The 19,185-nt window shown below is 37.3% G+C and overlaps 1 protein-coding gene across 1 annotated transcript in view; it reads right to left on the minus strand.

The window, feature by feature from the left end:
- Nucleotides 1–31: 31 nt before the first annotated feature.
- Nucleotides 32–19,185, minus strand: part of ERMP1 (endoplasmic reticulum metallopeptidase 1) — a 25,129-nt gene continuing 5,975 nt past the window's right edge. Inside the window, exons 3-17 of the mRNA XM_009274304.2 lie at nt 19,061–19,168; nt 18,213–18,514; nt 14,857–14,984; nt 14,406–14,511; nt 13,377–13,523; nt 11,755–11,847; nt 10,155–10,367; nt 8,978–9,198; nt 6,154–6,328; nt 5,362–5,552; nt 4,591–4,743; nt 3,855–4,057; nt 2,997–3,112; nt 2,368–2,531; nt 32–1,257 (exon numbers count right to left, since the gene is read on the minus strand). Coding sequence (XP_009272579.1) covers nt 1,093–1,257; nt 2,368–2,531; nt 2,997–3,112; nt 3,855–4,057; nt 4,591–4,743; nt 5,362–5,552; nt 6,154–6,328; nt 8,978–9,198; nt 10,155–10,367; nt 11,755–11,847; nt 13,377–13,523; nt 14,406–14,511; nt 14,857–14,984; nt 18,213–18,514; nt 19,061–19,168 — 2,485 coding nt within the window. The 3' untranslated portion in view covers nt 32–1,092. The remainder of the gene's footprint in view (nt 1,258–2,367; nt 2,532–2,996; nt 3,113–3,854; nt 4,058–4,590; nt 4,744–5,361; nt 5,553–6,153; nt 6,329–8,977; nt 9,199–10,154; nt 10,368–11,754; nt 11,848–13,376; nt 13,524–14,405; nt 14,512–14,856; nt 14,985–18,212; nt 18,515–19,060; nt 19,169–19,185) is intronic.

The raw sequence follows: 19,185 nt of genomic DNA on the forward strand, positions 1-19,185 counted from the left end.
AGAGGTTAGTGGCTTCTTAACTCAAAGCTTGTCAATTAAAACTGGAATATGTTCTAAATCACTCACAGTCATTTATAAAACCCATCCTGTGGAAATAAAACGAGCAATCCAGAGATACTAGACACCTTTAAAAAGATGACTCTTCTTGGTATTTTTCCTTATGGAAAGCAAACTGTATTTTAAGAAACAGTTAAATGTATTACCGAGTCTCTCCAGAGGAGATACCAAAAATTAGCCAATTCTAATAAATTAGAAGATAACCTGAAATTTAGAGTAGATTAATTATAAAACATCCCTATCAAGGAGTGGGGACTTAGCACTCTTGCATACAAAAGAGCAAGTCACATGCTTATATGCCGATACGGAAAGATCCCAACAAGAACAAAACTACAAGATGATCGTTAGGTCAAACTTACCCACTCAAGTTTTAACACTGAAGAGACAGGCAAAAGGGTAGGAACTAAGTTTTTAACAGAAATGTATTATTTGGAAAAGATAATCTAGATAAATAATTACCACATTCCATCATAATATCAATTTTTCTGCATTGTGCGTTTGCCAAGGACTGGGAATGCAACATACAGAATTAAGCATCACAGCATCCAGTGACAGAAGTAATGTTTAGGACTTTGCCACCTCTGCCCCCCCATGTGAACAAGTACCTTTTAGCTGAAGATCTTACTTAAAAAGGACGGATAAGGTTGGTAGGTGATAGTCCCCACATGTGCATGAAGTATGGTTATATTTTGCATAACATCAAAATGATTTCATGAGGCCCTTTCATTACAATTGCCATCATATTATGCTAGCGTTGCGTCCTCAAATGCAATTTTCATTTTAAGAAAGCCACTAAGTCAAACTGCCATTTCAGTGGAAGAACCAAGGTGAACTGTATTCACATTGACACGAAGTATCACTATATCCCCAAGACAGCAGTAGTCCTTAAATAGTCAAACTGCCAAAGAAACACCATTTGTCGCCAAAGTACTTCAAATTCTTGTGAAAGTCTCTGGCATCTTGTTAGAACGTGTTTGCTACAACAGCATTCTGCATCAGAGAGATTACCCTATTAGCGCTGCATTACTGTCAACGTTAAAAGACAAAAAGGTCGTAAGTGCAGGACCAACCAGAAGAAAACGTCCAGTTTGGAAACCTCTCCAGTAAGGCATAGAGTTGAGGCGACTTTTGATCTTCCCCAAAAAAGTAATGTGCTGCTATGGCGAGGGAGACTATTCCATCCGAATGCTTTTCTGGGGCCTGAAAGTGAGAAAAGGGCAACAGAGTCTTCGATTGTTTATGGCTTTTAAACATAACATCAATCCAGATGTACTCTTCTACAGACTTAATCCTGCAGCTCTTTGTCCTGTATGTTAAAACACTTCCTATCTTCAAACGTATCAGTCTGATTACATGATGAGTTCAATTTGAATTGACCTTGCAACTACGTATTTAGATCACAGTGCCTCTGACATGTTACGTAGCTTGCACATGCTTTAACTTCAACGTTTCTATCTGTTGGTTTTGCTGACAAATTAAGACATGGACTCAAACATAGCATTTATACTGATCCTTCTATTGTGAATCCTTAGATGAAAAGCCTTTTCTGTCTAGCTTTGCCACTATCAAAGCTTGTCACGCTGCAGATTCCTGTCTGCCTTTATCAAGTACCCTCAGAGGATTATTTGGTTAAGTGTTTAGACTGCCTGATCCAGGAAGGAACAAGAGACTTTCTCGTAATATTTACTCAAAGAATAAGACACTGTTAAACCTATAATAAAAACATACAGATCTGGAAAAAGTTCTTCACTGGCATGTTAACGGGGGGGTGGCTGGTGAGGGCATCAGAAATCCCACTGGAACAGCAAGGCTGGAAGCCTTGCTTCCAACCGAAAATAATGTAAAAGAATTTACAAAGCAAAGCTTTTTACAACTCTCTTCAGCTTCAAGGCAGGTAAGTTTCCCACCAAGGACTCCCTGTAATTTCCCAAAACCAAGCAAACAAAATACATTAAAAGGAAAGTACTCACAATAGGAAAAAGAACTCTGAAATACCAGTAATAAAGGTGAAGCTTAAGAACTGTAAGTTTAAGATTGGAGAAATCTAAACTTAACGACCTAAGACCATGGAGACAAGGAAAATATTCTCCCTTTGGCTGTTTGGCAAGTTAGTGGACTACGCATCAGAAATATATGTGAGCTGATATATAAAGTTGAGGGACAAATTAAAAGAGGGAAGCTAGAATTAGGATCTATCAAATAAAGCAAAGCTTAAGAAAGTTATTATGACATTTTTCACATAAGAATGCAGAAATGGTGACAACAGGGCAGACCAAGGAATCGCTGGGTTTCCAGCAGCGGCATACTCACCGTCAGTTCTACCCAGAAGTGCCACGGTGTAGCCTGCAGCCCGTGGGAGTAAAACACAAAGTAGTCTCCTCCTAAGCTAGCAACTGGCATACCATCCCCGAAAGACCAGGTGGACAGAGCTGACCCTTCATGTGGCCGAACATACAGAGACATGTGACTTGGACCTGCAGAGACAGGGATATGTATCCAGATATATCAACAGGTGGAGGTAGAACAACCATCTGTTTTCCTATATAGTAGCATGTTATCTGTGCACTACTCTTCATGTCTTCCAAAACATGAATATAACTGTCTTCTCTACAGAAGAAGCTTCAATTATTTCTAAGCAGTGAGATAAATGAGATGATGTAGGAGAGGGGAAGAGCTATAAAATGGACTTTAAGAAAGGACTTGCTATAAAAAAGATCAAGGCTTACTCAAAATAGACAAGGTTATCAGTCCCCCAAATAACAACTGCAACACAACACCCACAGCTTCTAGTGTGTTATGAAACTAAATTAATTCATGCTAATCTCACAAAGCTCACTATCTTGGGAATGGCACTAGAACCTGCAGTACTGGAGTCAAACCCTGATTTATTATGGGCATAAAAATACACAAATCACAAACCAGAAGCTTCAGTCACTCACCAGATACTTCAAAGCTTAACCTCATGGAGTTCCAGGGCATCAGCTCCTTGGACAGAACTTTAAAGTGAATGGGGCTTCTTGGAAAAATTTCTGGAGCAGGAAGATACCAGTTCTTCCTGGGGGGGGGGGGGGGGAGGGAAAGTTTTCAGTTATTCTCAATGCAACACTCAGAGCTACTAAATATGAGAAGCTAAGAAGAAGTTTTTGTATAGTGTAGCTGACTGTGCTGTTACTAAATGAAATATTCAAAAGCTACTGATTCTAGCAGAAGGCAGGTAAATTTAGCAGCTTGTAGCCGGACAAATATTTAAAGGGCATATTAATAGAAAAGTCATCACCAGTGTGTTCATTCATTACCTTCATCTGCCTTCATTTACAAAACAATAAAATAAGTAAGAATATTTGCATCTTCAAACTGTTAAGACTTTTGCTCACAAGATTCTTGGGGTATGAGAAATAGTCACAGCAGCTAGCTTTCTTCTGTGGAGACCAGCTACTCGAGACTTTCTCTGCTGTCGCCTGGGGTGAGCGGGGGAAGAAGGGAAGAGGCATATATACTCCTACTCTGAACTACCCTTTAGAAGGCCTCCCCTTCACCTTTTTCTCCACTGGTGCTGACACCCATTTTCTACACATCAACTTCTACAGCTCCTGCAGCAGATCCAGCAATCTCTTGCAGAGATTCTGGCAGAAGACACTGCATCTAGACAGAAGTTTAAGTGTCTTCTGAAGTGGAAGGATTACTTACTTTCAGACCAAGATTAGCCTTACTTTTTCTTCCCTTACATAAGCGAGACTGCATAAATGACCAATGTGCTTTGGCAGTAAGTGCTCAAGAGAAGCAGTGTTCACACCAACCGGAACATGAAATGCACTGGCAGAATCCAAGGGAGGCCACAGAAAGGAGCCTGCTCCTCACATGGAGTTCTAATGGTGTCATTGATTTCAGGTACATGGGGAGTTATGTGAGATATTCCATTATAATCAAATCCATTAATCCATATACCAGAGTCACTTTTAACCATATTTCCATCTAGATCATGAAATCTTCTGCTCGTGTGCTAGAAGAAGGAAAAAAGAAAGAAGATACACAGAAAGATGATGGAGCCTGTGCAGTTCACAAGATCCAGAAGTGATTCTGAAATATCCTCCATGTCAATCCTTAAGGTCTACTGCATTTTCAGTCTGCACTGAACACATATCTGACTATTTATGAATATATATATAGAGAGAGAGAATTACTCAGATAAAAGAAACATACCATAAAAACACCTACATTTAGAAGATGACTGTGCCAGTAAGTATTTGCTCATCTCCTATCATGTTCACTTTTTAAGTTATCATTATTTACTCAACTCTCCCACTTAAAACCCCCTAAAAAACCCTGCTCTTCTGACACAGATGAACTGTACACAGAGATTGAACAAGGGAAACATTAGCAGTTCTTTCAACTCCAGGAATAATCATTAGAGCTTTTAAATCAAGCAAGAAAGGGAAGGTTACTCTTTTTGGGGCAGGGGGTGGTTAAACTTTGAAAAAACCCAAACACTCTTGCAACCAACAAAGGCAATATGATATGCAAGACTTTTCTTACCTGGAGGAAAACTCGCTTAGGCTTTGGATTAGCTGCATCAGAACTGTAAGGAAAGAAGATTCCACTACAAACGAGAATCAGAGTGACTACAAACACAGTAGTTAAAGTTATTAGCGTCGTTTTTGTACTTTTGACAAGGTAAATGAAGTTAATCTAGAGAATAAAAAGACAGCCGAGTTATAAAACTGCAAGACTTAAGAAATAAGACACTATTCATATAACTCTAACATCCAATTATGGAACTGAAAGTACATTAAAAAGGTATCATTGCAAGTACAACCTGACACAAGACACTTCTTTGTAATCTCAGTATTTAAAACCAAAAGGAAGAAAGTGAGTACTTCCCGGACCTTTCAAAAATTTCCTATTTTTTAAAATATCTGCCAACAAAAACTTAGGATCTTTGTAGCAAGGGCAGCAGAAAAAAAAAAACCCTGAGAATTTTTTTTGAAGTGTACTACGTGTATTGTTCAGCCACATACTATACTTCACCTAAAACGAATGCCTGTTCAAACTCCGGCATTAAATTGCATATTTTACACCAATCTTTATTACATCATCATAGAGCAGATATATTTTTGTAACCCCTGCTTCAATGACTTTTCTTTGACTAACGCAAAACATGGAATCTTTGACGTTTTCTAGAAGTCTCCTGTAACATTTAAGATATTGTCAAATTATCATTACCTTCAAGTATTAATTTAGAAAAACATTGATTCTAAACTCTAGAGAAAGTTTAAGTTTTAAACAACATTTACAAATTCTGCTTACGAAATAGGATGACAGAATCATAGTGATGACCACAATAAATCCTGCCAACACCACATCTGGTAGAATTTCTGAACCACTTCGTCCCATGATAGGCGTAAACATTTCAAATACAGTCCAACTAAGATACATCATATACAAATAGGGAACAAACATTCCCAGCATGTACATCATGACAAACTTCATTGAGGCACCTGTAGGGGACAGAAAAAAAAACCAAAAGACAAAAAACCGTAAAAGCTTAAAAGGACATAAACACACAGCCTTTACTAATGTATCCATATACTGCTGCAAGGCCCAATACACAATACTGGTCCTCATCCCTGACATGGATATGGAAAGGGGATCTCATTTTGCATAGCCAATGTCAATATAACTCTTTCAAAAACATCACAAAACTATGTTTGTATTACAAAAAAAAATGTAAACAGGTGTTCTGTCCCAAACAGTTTAAATATTGCAATATTTTTAACAAGCTTTATTGTCCATCGAAGTATCTGATCACTTATTAATAATCCCGCATAGTATTGTTCTTCTTAGCCTGAGACACAGGATGTTTTTCAGTGTATTTTTTTTTTTTTTTTTAAAGACTTTGCTTGTCCATACTTTCAAACTGTCTTTAGTTTAAGAACACTTTTTTCTTGTTACAGAAATGTTACATGGTTACTTTGACTGTTCAAGTTCAAAGTTTGGGATTTCTTTTGCTTAAATAATAGAGTCTGGAGGAACACACTCAATATACAATAGTAGGGGTAGATGTTTCGAACTACAACCTCCCCCCCTCAAAACTCATACCTTTTTGGCTGAATTCTTTATGGATCATCAGCTTAGCGAGTAAAGGAAATGCTACCCATAACGTACAAATGAATGCTGAACAAAGGCCCATCTGAGTAATCACAGCCAATGCTATAGACCAAATCATCAATGAGGCATCAAAAAAAATATCTCCCAGGTACTGCTCATTCATATTCTGTAGCAAAAAAAGCAAATACACTCATTACTAAGCATATTCCATGTATCACATGTCATGAGAACACAAAGAAAAATCTTTATTTCTTGTATATAATTGTTTTCCTTGGACAAAGCAATTTTGACAAGCATCATCTCACCATTCTCTTAACCATTTAGAGTTATCCATGACAGTATACTTTTATTTTTTAAATCTGCTCTGACATAGCTTGAAAAAGAGATTACATGGGCTGGGCTGGAGGGAGGAAGGGAATGTACAAATGACAATACCAAGAATATGGAAGGCTAATGTTTCAGGTACACAGGCAAATAGGGCTTTTTTATAAAAAGCATTGGTATTTGTGAAGCATCTAAAAAAAGTTATATAGTACTTATGCGTGAAAAAATTACCTGTATCTCCTGAGATTCTAAACTTGTTTTTGAACAGCAGCTGTTAATACACTTCTTATACAAGCACTATTATTAGTGCACAAATATTATACTGGTGCCTTTATATGTAATGCCACAGCTCTCACTTCAGAAGTCTGCTTTTTTAATGATATTATTTGTTTTGAAGAAAAGACATGCATGGGTCAGATGATACCAGATACGTTTTCAGAAAAGAAGGAAGTTTAACCATCAAAAATGTGGTTTGTTTTTGTAGGTTTTTTTTAAGTTACATGGGCAATGCTGCAGTGTTTGTAGTGCAAGATTCTTAATTGTCAATCCTGCTAATAGCAAGTAGGACTGCTTGCATGAACAATGGCTACCAGAAAGCACCTCGTTCAGTTTTAGGCTGAGGAGAAGGAAAAAAAAAAAAAAAAAAAAAAAAGGAGGGGGAGGAAGAAGATACAAGTTGCCAAACCTATTTCAAAACAAAAAGCTTATTAATTCACAGGTTCTTGAGCCACTAACAGAAAACACCCAGGCATTGCCTGTGATAGCCAAGTCAGAGATTAGCTTCCAAAATTTTTATGCAACTCTAAGTACAATGTAAGTTACAGAGGCAGCATAAACTGTATGGTGTACTGCAAGCTACAGCATGCAAGAAAATTAAGAGACTCATGATATCAAGCTGGCTGATCTGCTGATCAGACAATCAGCAGGCAAGAAGTAGATCCAGAGCCTGGAACAGCTGAACAGTTAGTGACAGTATGCTCTCCCATCAGCTCTTCTGAAAGACTAGAAAATGTTAACATTGCATCTGTTTTATAAATGGGTCACCTTTTCCACAAAAGGACACCACTACATACATGTATTTGTTAACATACATATACCAGTTAACACTTCCCTTCCCCAAACAATTAAAAAACCCACTTCCAGATAAAGACATGATGGATCCACCCAGAACTTTCCATGCAACCAAATTTCAGTAAGTTCTTAAAACTTTTTCAAATACTTGGATGAAGCTGGATTACGCTTACAACTTGGGTTTCCTGAATTGCCTTGCCCAAAGCTTGTGCAAATGGCTGAGAAGATAAGTAACAGCAAGCTGAATGACTAAATATCACTGCGCCTAAAACCTAAGCCTAACAGGCTCGAGTAGTCGACTTCAGCCCTGGAAGAGCATCATCTGTCAGATAAATAGGGCCTTGAGGTGGTGCCTTGAGGTGGTTTTAATTAAAAAAAAAAACAAAACATTAAACTATCATCTAAACATATGGGATTGTTATGAGCTATAATTATGACATTATTATGCATGTTAAATCATGTTGGTTAGTCCATAAAAAAGAATTCTAAGCAAAAAAGGTAGATAGACAGTGATCATGACAAATGACAGCAACAGAAAGGTAACACAGACCAAATCGTCACCAAGCCTTGCAGGGGTGAGGATCACATCTCCAGCTGTGGTCAAAACAACTAACGATCAGAATAATCATAGAGGGAAGGGTGACTACTCAAATTTTTACAACAGCTTCATTTAGAAAGCTCTGTGCAGCACAGATTACTGTATTAGAAGAGGGCATGACAGAACTATAAATTCTGACAGATGTAAAAAAAAAGCTCTCATATGAACCATCTGAAAAAAAAAAATCGTATTGTTTGCTTAGAAGGTTATGAATACAAATGACATCACCAAAACACGTATAATAAAAGGACAGAATAAAACAAAGAGAACTGGAATTCCAAGTTTCACAACAAAATGTAAATGATGAATTAGATTAAATAAAGAATAAAAATATTAAAAGATACATAAGGTGGTACTGTACCAAAATAAATTATTAAATTTAGGGAACCTGTCATACAAGTACATTCAAAGGCAAGAATCTGGTAAGATTCAAAGAACATTTGAGTATATATGTCAATTCTGTAATTATTAAGAACACTGAAAGGTAACAAAACCCCCAAATTCTCCAGCTGTTCCTCTGCTCTCTTATCAATGAAGTGATGGCACACTTTATACTGTGTTCTACTAGGCTTTTGCCTTTTTTTCTGAAGCAGCTCCTAAAGGTCATTAGCAACAAGAAAGCCTTAAATCACGAAGGTCTTAACCCTCTGACTTAGCAGAGCAACCCCTATGCTTAGATGAAGCATTTTTTACAGCAACATTTTAAATACTTCTGTCCAATACAGAAAACTTTTTGCATCTTTTTAATCAACTCAAAAATTAAGTCTTCCACAAATTAAACACTACGTTACCCTTCAACATTAGCAACGAAGTCAAGCTTACCTTGTAGAAGAACTTCTTGGCTAGCGTATGCACAAGAATAAGCTTAGCTGCAGCTGCAGTGCCATACAGAAACACAGAAACATAGAAATGGGTGTACCAAGAAAGAGACCGTCCAATGACAGAGACGAACACTGCCACTATAAGGACTGTCACCAGTGTGCAGACCCAACTTATCAGTGTTAAGCTGAACGCGGTAAAGAATTTCTTCAGGTTATGAATAGCTATGAAGAAGAAAAAAGTTTCATTCAACAGCCATGTATTCTATTGCAGACTATCATCAAGATTGTAATTACCCCACAGTGTAATTGCTTTAATGACCAAAATAAAACTGCATGAGGAATTCACCCTGAAGATTTCTTAACAGCATGGTCTAAATCACTTAGCCTATTTCTTTGCAGTCTTTTTGCAGTCTTCCCCACTGCAAGATTTATTCCCAGAGTACTAGTGTATTTTGCAGATTACCATGTTCCTGATCGTAAAAATTTCTCTAGGGAACCAGTGGAGCCACGCTACAATATATAAAGTATTTAAAAAAAAAAAAAAAAAAAGAATTGAGTTGCTTTTCTTGTAACTTTTTCTTACTCCAAAAACGTTTGCTGGATTTTGGGGGAGGTGGGGGGGGTGTTTGTTTTGTTTGGGGTTTTTTTGTTTGTTTGTTTTTTAAAACAGGTATGTTCCTACACATACCTGAAAAGGTGGTCTTAGAAGATTTAAGTTGTTTTACACCCTTTATTAAGCTTTGTTACCTTTTTCCCCATTTGTTGTTTTCTTATTTGCTCCTGCCTGTGGACAGGTGTTAAAGAAACATGATTCTGAAGCCTACCTGTGCTAACAGAACAACGAGTTTATATAGATACTAAGCAAATTTTATTTTTTTCCCTATTTTCAGATCTTTAAAAGACTTAATTTTAATCTTCATGAAAGGATAAGAGACATAATCATGATTCATAAATGCTAGACATATAGGCCTGTCATAGTCTCTCTTCATCATAATTATTCACAGTTGAGAGATTCAAACACAAAGCAACTCCTATGGCATGCTGCACACTTAAAATTTATTTCTGAAGTTTATCTAAAAAGATGCCTTAATTGCCTGAACACTTCTTCATCTACTAATTGCTATTCATTAAAGAGTAATGTGATTGATTTGTTTGTTTGTTTGAAGAATTACACTTACCTCTGTTTCTGGGCTGTAATACTTTTTTGCTTAAGTAAAGAAAAGCAATTGCTGCTGTAATGTAGTTCATGATGGTGCCAACACGAGCAGGATAAGCCAGGACAAATAAACCAAGTACATCAAAGAACACAACATTTCCATGTCGATACTCAAAAGATTTAGCCAACTTATCTGATGTTGCTAGGTATTTTAGGACAGCTAGAATATTGTCACCTATCAAAAAAAGCAGATACACAACATAACTACATCAGGGTTGATAAATTAGTACACAGCATTCTTTTAAATATAAGCGTTCTTAAAAATAAAACTGTATTGAAATATCCTCAATAAAGACGTGACTATACAACTGATTATTCTGAAATAGGTATTCAATGGTACGCACAGCATAGTATTTTCATGAGTTAATCTATACAGCTGTCACTAAAGTAAGTATACTTGGGAAGCTTCGTGTATTTAAACACTGTTGCAATGAAGGGAGTAGTCAAGCTTTCAGCCCATAAGCCCTTCTTCAGGTCTGATATTAAAGCACTGGACTTCAAGGCTAACCCATAGAAGAGTGTGTAATTTCCCCATCTTCCTCCTCTTCTCCTTGCCACTAGTAACCCTCCATGTTTCAATGACTATGAATTACCTGCCTTTCTTTCCCTAGATGACTGTAAGGCAGGGGACAAGGAGGCTATTTTCCTTTGTAGCCTATAGGTACCGACCACCTTTTCCTTTCCCACAGTACAGCCAAAACATGTAATCAAAGGAGAACAATTGTTCTCAACTTTCATTTTGCTTTTGCTTGACCTGTAAAAGTGCTGACTGGCTGAAAAGTTTGTCTTTTTTTTTTTAGCTGCAACACGTTTAGCAAGAGATGTTCTACATAACCACCATGACCAGTAAAATCATCTTTCCAACAGGAATTTCGAAGTGTTACTTTCTGTCTTGCAACTGCATTCGCACAAGAAAATGTTTAAAACTCTTATTCATGCTGGTCATCTAAGTTGGCTTCTGTATAAGCTTAAAGAGGGAAATAGTCAAAATCCTGGAGACATTTAGGTTTTTCCAGGGAAACTAAAGGTCTTAGTGTAATTTTCTTTACTGCAGTCTGTCAAATAGCCTGCTATGAGCACAAGCTGTTAGTAGAAAATAAATCCTGTTTATCCACAGTCTGTGTGCTACCATAAAAGTTTGACTGAGATCCATTCTAAAAGAAAAACCTCTGTTGGCAAATCAGTCTCTATGCCACCAATTAACCGTAAGCTTCTCATGATGAACATTAATCAATAAGGGGACTTACCGAGAGAAAAGGAACGCAGAATGCTGAACAGCCAGGTATCAATGGCTAGATTATAACCTTAATTAGATTGCACAGTTACTTTCAAATCAACATCACTGGATGCTGATAAGTTTATCTTCCCAAGTTGACCAAACATATTTCCTTTGTATTTTGAAGACATGCATTCAGCTAATTCTTTGTTCTTCAGAACCTGTCTAGCATGTTCTAAATGTGTAATTAAAATTATGAATTTCTTGCGATGGTAGTCTCACAGCAAAATGAAAAACAGCTACAACACTACTCTTTAGTAAATTACTGAATTCTTGAAATACCAACCTGCTCTCTGAATGGAATCTGTTAAAATTCTGTCTGATGTGTCATATTCTGTATGATAAATGTAGCCATTTTCAATAAAAGCCAAATCTATTCCTACAGAGAGAGAAAAAGCATGTTTGAAATTACGTAAACCTAAAACCTCAAAACAAACATGTGAAAGCCTCAGATGTATTTCACACAAAACGTTGCTCTACTTTGTAGCCCACTCACTATCCTTAGATGAACAAAATAGTCTGCTTTGTAGAAGGAAGACTAACTGGGATTCCATGTGTATTTAAAAAAGGACACTTTAAAAACATTTTAAAATATCTGTCCTTTCTAATGTGTTGATTTGCATGACATCTGTACACAAACTGATCTCTACTGGAGAAACATGAAAATTCTTCATCATCTCAGCTTCAGGAAAGACGTACAAGGTGTTTTCCAAACATTTACCAGTAAAACATCAATAGAGATCCATGCTGAAAAGTAATAAAAAGCAGCAGTGTGGGACTATAGGAACACCTTCTCAAAATACGAGGTGTGTTCATTTTACTTCTAATTTGTAAACAGCTTTTCTAATAGCCAGTCTGAAAACTCTTAATTTAAAAGTCAAAATAATTTGTAAAAATAAAAAAATATTTTAAAAAAAAAGATTAATTATACATTCAGTGTATCCCAAACCCCCCCCCCCCTCAGCTGCATATGCAAAAAGCTGCTGTCTGCAATCTGAATCCTCACCATTTTTCAGAGGTTTAACAAATCAGACCTCTATTCTACCAGTGGACAAAGAGGACCAAACTAGTTCTTTAACTCAATTATTTAATTTCTATTTGTTTAGGAAAAACAGAGGTCAGTGAGAACTCATTTACCATTTATGATCCAGGTACGATTCTGAACAGATAAAGAACACATTGTACAAAATCAGCTACTTTATTTTCAGGCTAGAAGTGTACTTTGGAACCATTCAGAATATGCCAACATGTTTTGTTCTAAGAATCAATTTGGAAACACTTTTCTTGAAAGCAACTCCAATGACAACCTGTGCCAGACAGCAAAGATTTTACAGTTTACACTCCTTTGAATTGTGTTTGCATTGTGTGTTCCACATTTTTCCCCACTGGTCATTCTCTGCAGAATGGATAGCAAACTGTAAACAGATTAGCAAAACCAAAACCTGCTGTCCTGTGCTTGATTATGACCAAAAAAAAAAAAAAAGTAATGAAAATGCATTAATTACTAAGTCACTATCTTTAAAAAAGATTATTTTGCTTTATCCATTAGATACAGACATCTCATTCCTGCAAGCAGGTTGTTAGCATCAATACCAAAATGTTTCAAACCAGAATATTTAATAGTGTACTGTTAATTCCTGAGTGTTTTCCTGATTTTCAGGAAACTTTTCTACCATGTAGTTTCTTTCTGGAAAACAGCAGCCTCCAAAAAACATCCTTAACAACCTACACAACAAACCAAATCTAAATGTTCTTGCCTTAAAAAAAAAGCAGGAAAATTTGCTCCCGAACTGAAAGTCAACACAAATTTGAGGACCTTCATACAGTGAGCTGCAGAACAGCCTCCTTGTTATAAACTTAAGATAAATGGTTGCATGATGCACATTGACATGTCTTCTGATAACATACCTGGAACATTGCCAAAGTCCCTGTAGATACGGAAGTCTGTATCTGCTGGGATAATACCACTCTGAAATATTTCCTGTGCCACCACAGAGGCAAAGGGATGTTTGGCTGCAACTACGTATGCTTGTACCAACCAAGGATTCTCAGGTCCTAACAAAAGATGAGCAGAAAGTTCACAACAAATACTTTCTGAACTTCCGTTAAGGTATGTATCTTTATGGTAATAAATAAATAGCGCAAGGAACTCGGTAGAGTTTTAACACCGTGGCCCCACAGAGTATACACTAAGTGCATTTGTGTTGGCTGAATGACTCACATTGAGAGAAAGAATTATTTACACTTGGGAGGAAAAAAACGCACTGATGCCTTGAGTGTTCAGTGGCAGAGTACATAAGCCATCTCCCAAAAAAGACCCAGCACTAATGAAGAAGTCACAACTTTTAGCAGAGTTTCCAATTTATCATCTATGTATCACACCTCAAAATTGTTGTTTAGAGAAAAGCCTCTCTACTAAAGCATTCAATGCAAGTAAACAATTAAGCAGCTCCAGCAGTAGAAGGAAGTCTGCGGTCCAACTAGGATGGAGCAGAAGTTTAACCGTAGCCTACAAAACACAGAAGTTTTGCTGCTTCCTGAGCAGCAGATGGGAGTTCTAATGCCAACATTGCCCTGCAAAGATTTTGAAGGAACTGCTGTGAAAATTAAATAAAGCATATGAAAGTATGAGTACGCAAGATATACAAGATACCCAAATCTGGTGTTCTCCTTATTACCTTGGTGTAAAAGGGAAATACAACTTCTGTAATTCTGTTCTACACAGGCTTCCCACCTATGAGGCAACTTCTGTGGCAGTGCTTTAGCCTACGTGTATCTAAAGATGGAGTGCAACTTATTTGCTGCACAGGGTTGGGAAAGAGGCACAGAGGTTCTCCTGTCTTTTGCTTATGCATCACTTTCAATACTCCTTCAAGTCTACATTGTTTATTATCAAGTTATCCTAGTGTAGAAACTGGACACAATGCAAGCTCATACCTGTTTGAAAAACAAGTTCTTTTCCTCCTACACCTGCTGCCTCCAGGTTAATAAAAGCTCTAATTGACTTGGCCCACTCATGTTGTGTAATGAAGCCGTGACTCGCCTTGATGGGAAAACAAAAAAAAGATAGATCAAGTATCTTCCAGACCAGCCTAAATGTTATTTTCCATCACGTATGATAACTCAAGATTGGACAAGGCAGCCAGATCACTTACAACACAAAGAGATGCAGATAGTCCAAGTCTTCTAAATTAATATGGGCAATATTCTTCATCTAAGTATATTTTTCCCTTTGAAATCAAATACATTTTCCTCAGAATGTTAAGACTGGCATTTAACTAATATTTCAACAGATTAAATACAAGCCATATCTGCAGTTACTCTTTCCTTCGTCAGAGTCTTAATACACAGCTTTGATGTGTATTTTATAATTCTGGCATATTCTCACCTGCAAAATATTTTCTTCCGCACCATTAAATAAGAATATGACAGCATGCTGCAGGGGCTCTGATGATTTTGAAAGCGTGTTAAGTATTTCAAGCATCACTGCGCAGCTAACAGCATCATCACTGGCACCTTAAAATAATCAGCAGAATAGTACGGTTTACAACAAACACACAGAATTGCAACAAAGACCAGAGAAGAAAAAAGATTTATGCTATCTCAGTCACTTAATCTAACTGAGGTACAATTATGCCAAGCTTTAGTATATTTTCTGCTACTGCTTGTACCCTGTGTCTATACTAGTTAAAAGCAAGAGCAGAAAGAAAAATAATGTTCAAAAGTTGAGCAAGTGAAGTACAAGATATCAGATCCAATACTACTGTACAAAAAAAGTAGACTAACCAGGCTACTAAGCAAGCAAAGTGATCATTATCTATTTTTCTAAGAACACCACGAATAAACAAGGACATAATTTCCACTTACAGCATACTCAAATTTCAAAAACTAAACATTCCCACACAAGTCACCTTAAAGCATTCTACACTGCTACAATTACACTTCCTCTCACCTCCTCCCATGCCCTGCCATTTTTTTATCTTGATTAAGCATCCATCTTTTAGCCAAGGTCTCCCATTGCCCCATTTCCCTCACTTTGGTGCAAGCTGTAGCATCTCCCTACCCCACTCTAATCAATAAAATTTGGGAGCAAACAGAGAAATTTAACCTCATTCCTTTAGGCCTGGGTTGCATATATGATGCCGACACGCATTGAGATGACGACGACAGTGTGGTCAGGCCTCAGCATGCTATTAGGGCAGACTCATCAGCCGCTAAAACTGTTTAATTTACACATTAAAAAAGCAGCTTTTCCAAAGCTTGTAACTTGGCAAAATTTAGACATATCTGCCCCTTCCGTGAAAAGGGCATATTCCCGATACAAACACAAATCTCAGTCTAAATTTTAGCCTTAGCTTATTGTAGGGAGGTACTTTAGAATAAATAAATAAATAAAACCAAAATCTTTCCGATACACTGTTTTCTAATCTATTTCTCAGACATTAATGCCTTGTTCTGCCAAAAGCTTTTTGGAAAGCCCCCCAAAAATATCTGATTTAAAGCCCTGATTGTATTGCTACCCAAATTTATCAGTAGTCTACTCTTAGCCACACTGAATTCTTTTATCTAACTTATGCAGTGTTGAAAACTCAGCAGAGAAGTGATTATAGTTTTCAGCGAGATTAATAATCTGTCGCGCTGTGAAGCTAAGAAAAAGAAAAGTTACTGATTTCAACAGACATACAGATTTACATCTGATTAAAGCAGCCATGTGGCCACAGACTATGACACAAGCTCACAGAGAAAGTATCATCCTCAAATACTTCATCTACAGCAAAACTGACCACAGGTTAAAACAGATTTTATGGCAAATATCAGTAACCTAAGAAAACCACATTATCAGCTACACCTGCAATGATAATTTCAAGGATGTTTCTGCCTTCAAGTTTATTAGAAAAGAATCAAATACGCCATAAACTGAAAATTAGTACCATTAGAACAAAAGACATGTTTCAGGAGTTTACAGTTTATGTTTTTCCTTCACAAGGAAATCAAGCTTTGTAACATTGAAGCACTAATGGTTTACCCAGTTTTGCTTTACTCATTTTGTATGCATAAGCATCAAAAGCAGATTATGTTTTATTATCTGTTTTTCAAATATATATTATCTGTTTTTCAAATATATTACTCATTGATCACTGAGTCCTGCTGATTCTAGTTAAATAACACATTTTTGGTAATGAAAAAAGCTGTAAGCAAGTAACTTACAGAAATACAGAACAGAAAACAAAAGGTTCTTGCTTAGGTCATGTGCAAGTTTCACACTAAGAAAACGAAAGACAGAGCAGTTCCTCACTGTTGTGGTAAAGGACTAGGCTGCTTTGTGATTAAGGGCAAGCATACTGGCCGATTTCTAGCTCCTCCACAGATTTCTGTATAATGCTATACAAATCACTAATATTTTTTGGCACCTCTGTGAAAGGTTGGCGAAATACTTCACTAAGTAACTCTCAAGAAAGTAACTGATGTAGTCATAATCTTGTGTTACAACCCATAGAAGTGGACACACAATTTTCACAGAGCATCAATTTAAAGAAAGTTTTCAATAATCATTGTATTATGCTTGTGAAGTATTCTTTCTAAGTCTAGGCAGACATATTTAGACTATAAATACAGTAATTAGCATCTCTGCAGTTCCTAAAAATCACAGAGCATGTATAATAATCATGCAGTTATTAAGCTTTATTTTGAAACTCATCTTGCCTAAATATGATTGAAGAGAAAGAGAAGTTCTGTATACTATTTGTGGACAGAAAAAAGGCACAAAGAGTATGGCAAGTACTTTGTTTCTCTAGCTAATACTCAACTGTTTTCTCAATAATGAAGACTATTTACATGTGCTAAAGAACAGAAGGTTTACCCCCCAAAATAAAATATCATGTGGGGTATAAATGAAGAAACTTCAGTAAAAGCTGTGCTGCTGGCGACTGAAATCTGTAGGTATTTTTCAACTGCAGTAACAGCCACACACCTGTGGCTGAGTGTTACAACAAATGTTTCGGTATGGTTTTCAGTTCCCTACCTTCCTGGCACTGTCAAAACCATGTATTTACAAAGCTGTTTACACCCTTGCTACAATAATTATTTAACATGATTAGATTTATAAAAATGCAGAGGGACAATAAGAAGAGAGTATGCAACAGTGACAGTGAAAGTAGCAGCGAGAGAGATGTACACGCTACCAAGGCAACAGTACCTTAATCTTTGATCACTACAGTCTTTCGAGACAGAAGCTCTGAATGCAGAAAGAAAAAAAAATGTGGCCTAGCTTAAGGATATCACACTAAAAATTTGAGATAAAGTACAATACCAGCAAAGGGAGGGGAAAACAGAGACTGGTTAGTGGGGGTTGGGAACAGTCTCTGGCGCAAAGCGTCCTGTGAAAGGAAAGCCAGGATTAAATCAGTGCAGAAGTATGGAAAGATCTGAATGACAGGTGGAAGCAGCACATGAACTACATGCATAAGCAGTGAATTACAAGGAAGGCAGATACAACCAAACTTTCTAGAAGTCTAAATACAGTATCTGTAATTTGCTGCCTACCAGAAAGCAAGACTGAAATCCTGACTTTAATAGGACCAACCTGTCACTCTAAATACTGAATCTCACTGAAATCAAGCAGACTAGTTGACACATGCAGTATTCTAGCATGTGGCTATAAGGCTACTTGGTATGAGAAGACAGCGAGCCAAGCCCTGTGGCTCATGTAATATACAGAAACGCAGAATGAACATGTGGACCTACCCGGGGTATTTGGTACGGAATCAAAGTGACAATTGGATAACACTGCATGCTGAGCTCCATTTCGGGGTTCCAGCTTCACTACGACATTGGTTATGTTTGCATAGTAACTAGTAAAGCCTCCTAAAAAGTCAATGCTGAAGGAGCCTGTGGGCCTCTGTATGTCTACAGATATCTTGTGAGCATCTGTGCTTTCTCTTTCTATTGCCCTAATTTGTTCTAAGAGGTAGTTAACTGCAAGAACTTCATTTTCTGGACTTCCAACTGTTCTGGGCCCAATTGCTGTTATGTTGTCAAGATATCCCCTGTAAGAGATAAATTACACATTCAAGATCAACACGTTCAACATTTACTATGTAACTTATCTACAACTGTAGTATCTTTGTACGTTGTTCTATTTCAAAACTCAAAGTAAGTGGAAGAGACTAAAGCCAGTTAGATGGTAACTGTAGTCAAGATGCCAAAGATCATTACAGTAATGGGCATATAGTACCGATCTATACTCAGGGCTCCTCATCCTATCTATCACGGTATTAAATCAAACCACTGGTTTCCTGGTTTGAACATATCAATCCAAGAAGAAACAAAAGGGTGAATGGAGAAGCTAAAGATTTTCTCTTTAGCAAGGTTCTGCATATGCACACATGCTCTTCCCTGACTGTCTGAATAAGCACACTCTTAGCAAGATTTACACCAACTAAAAATTTACGAAGAAACTTTCCCAGACACTAAGTCCTTTACAATACTACGAGAATTAAACTGTGGAGGATGCATTGTTTGATCAGCCCAAAATAGCACCTTTAAGAGGCAGCCAATACAAGAACTGGAGCCCTGACAATATTTTTACCTACGTTCTGCAAGCGTCCGAGCGAGCTCCGAGTTCTTGCCAGGGCAGGGAGAGACACAAGCACTCTACAGAGGACAGTAACCCAGCAACCGACGGGAGAGGCCCACACCGGCTTCGCCAGCCGGCGGG

The sequence above is a fragment of the Aptenodytes forsteri genome, unplaced genomic scaffold, assembly GCF_000699145.1.
Source record: "Aptenodytes forsteri isolate BGI_AS27 unplaced genomic scaffold, ASM69914v1 Scaffold46, whole genome shotgun sequence".
NCBI classification, from domain to species: Eukaryota; Metazoa; Chordata; class Aves; order Sphenisciformes; family Spheniscidae; genus Aptenodytes; species Aptenodytes forsteri.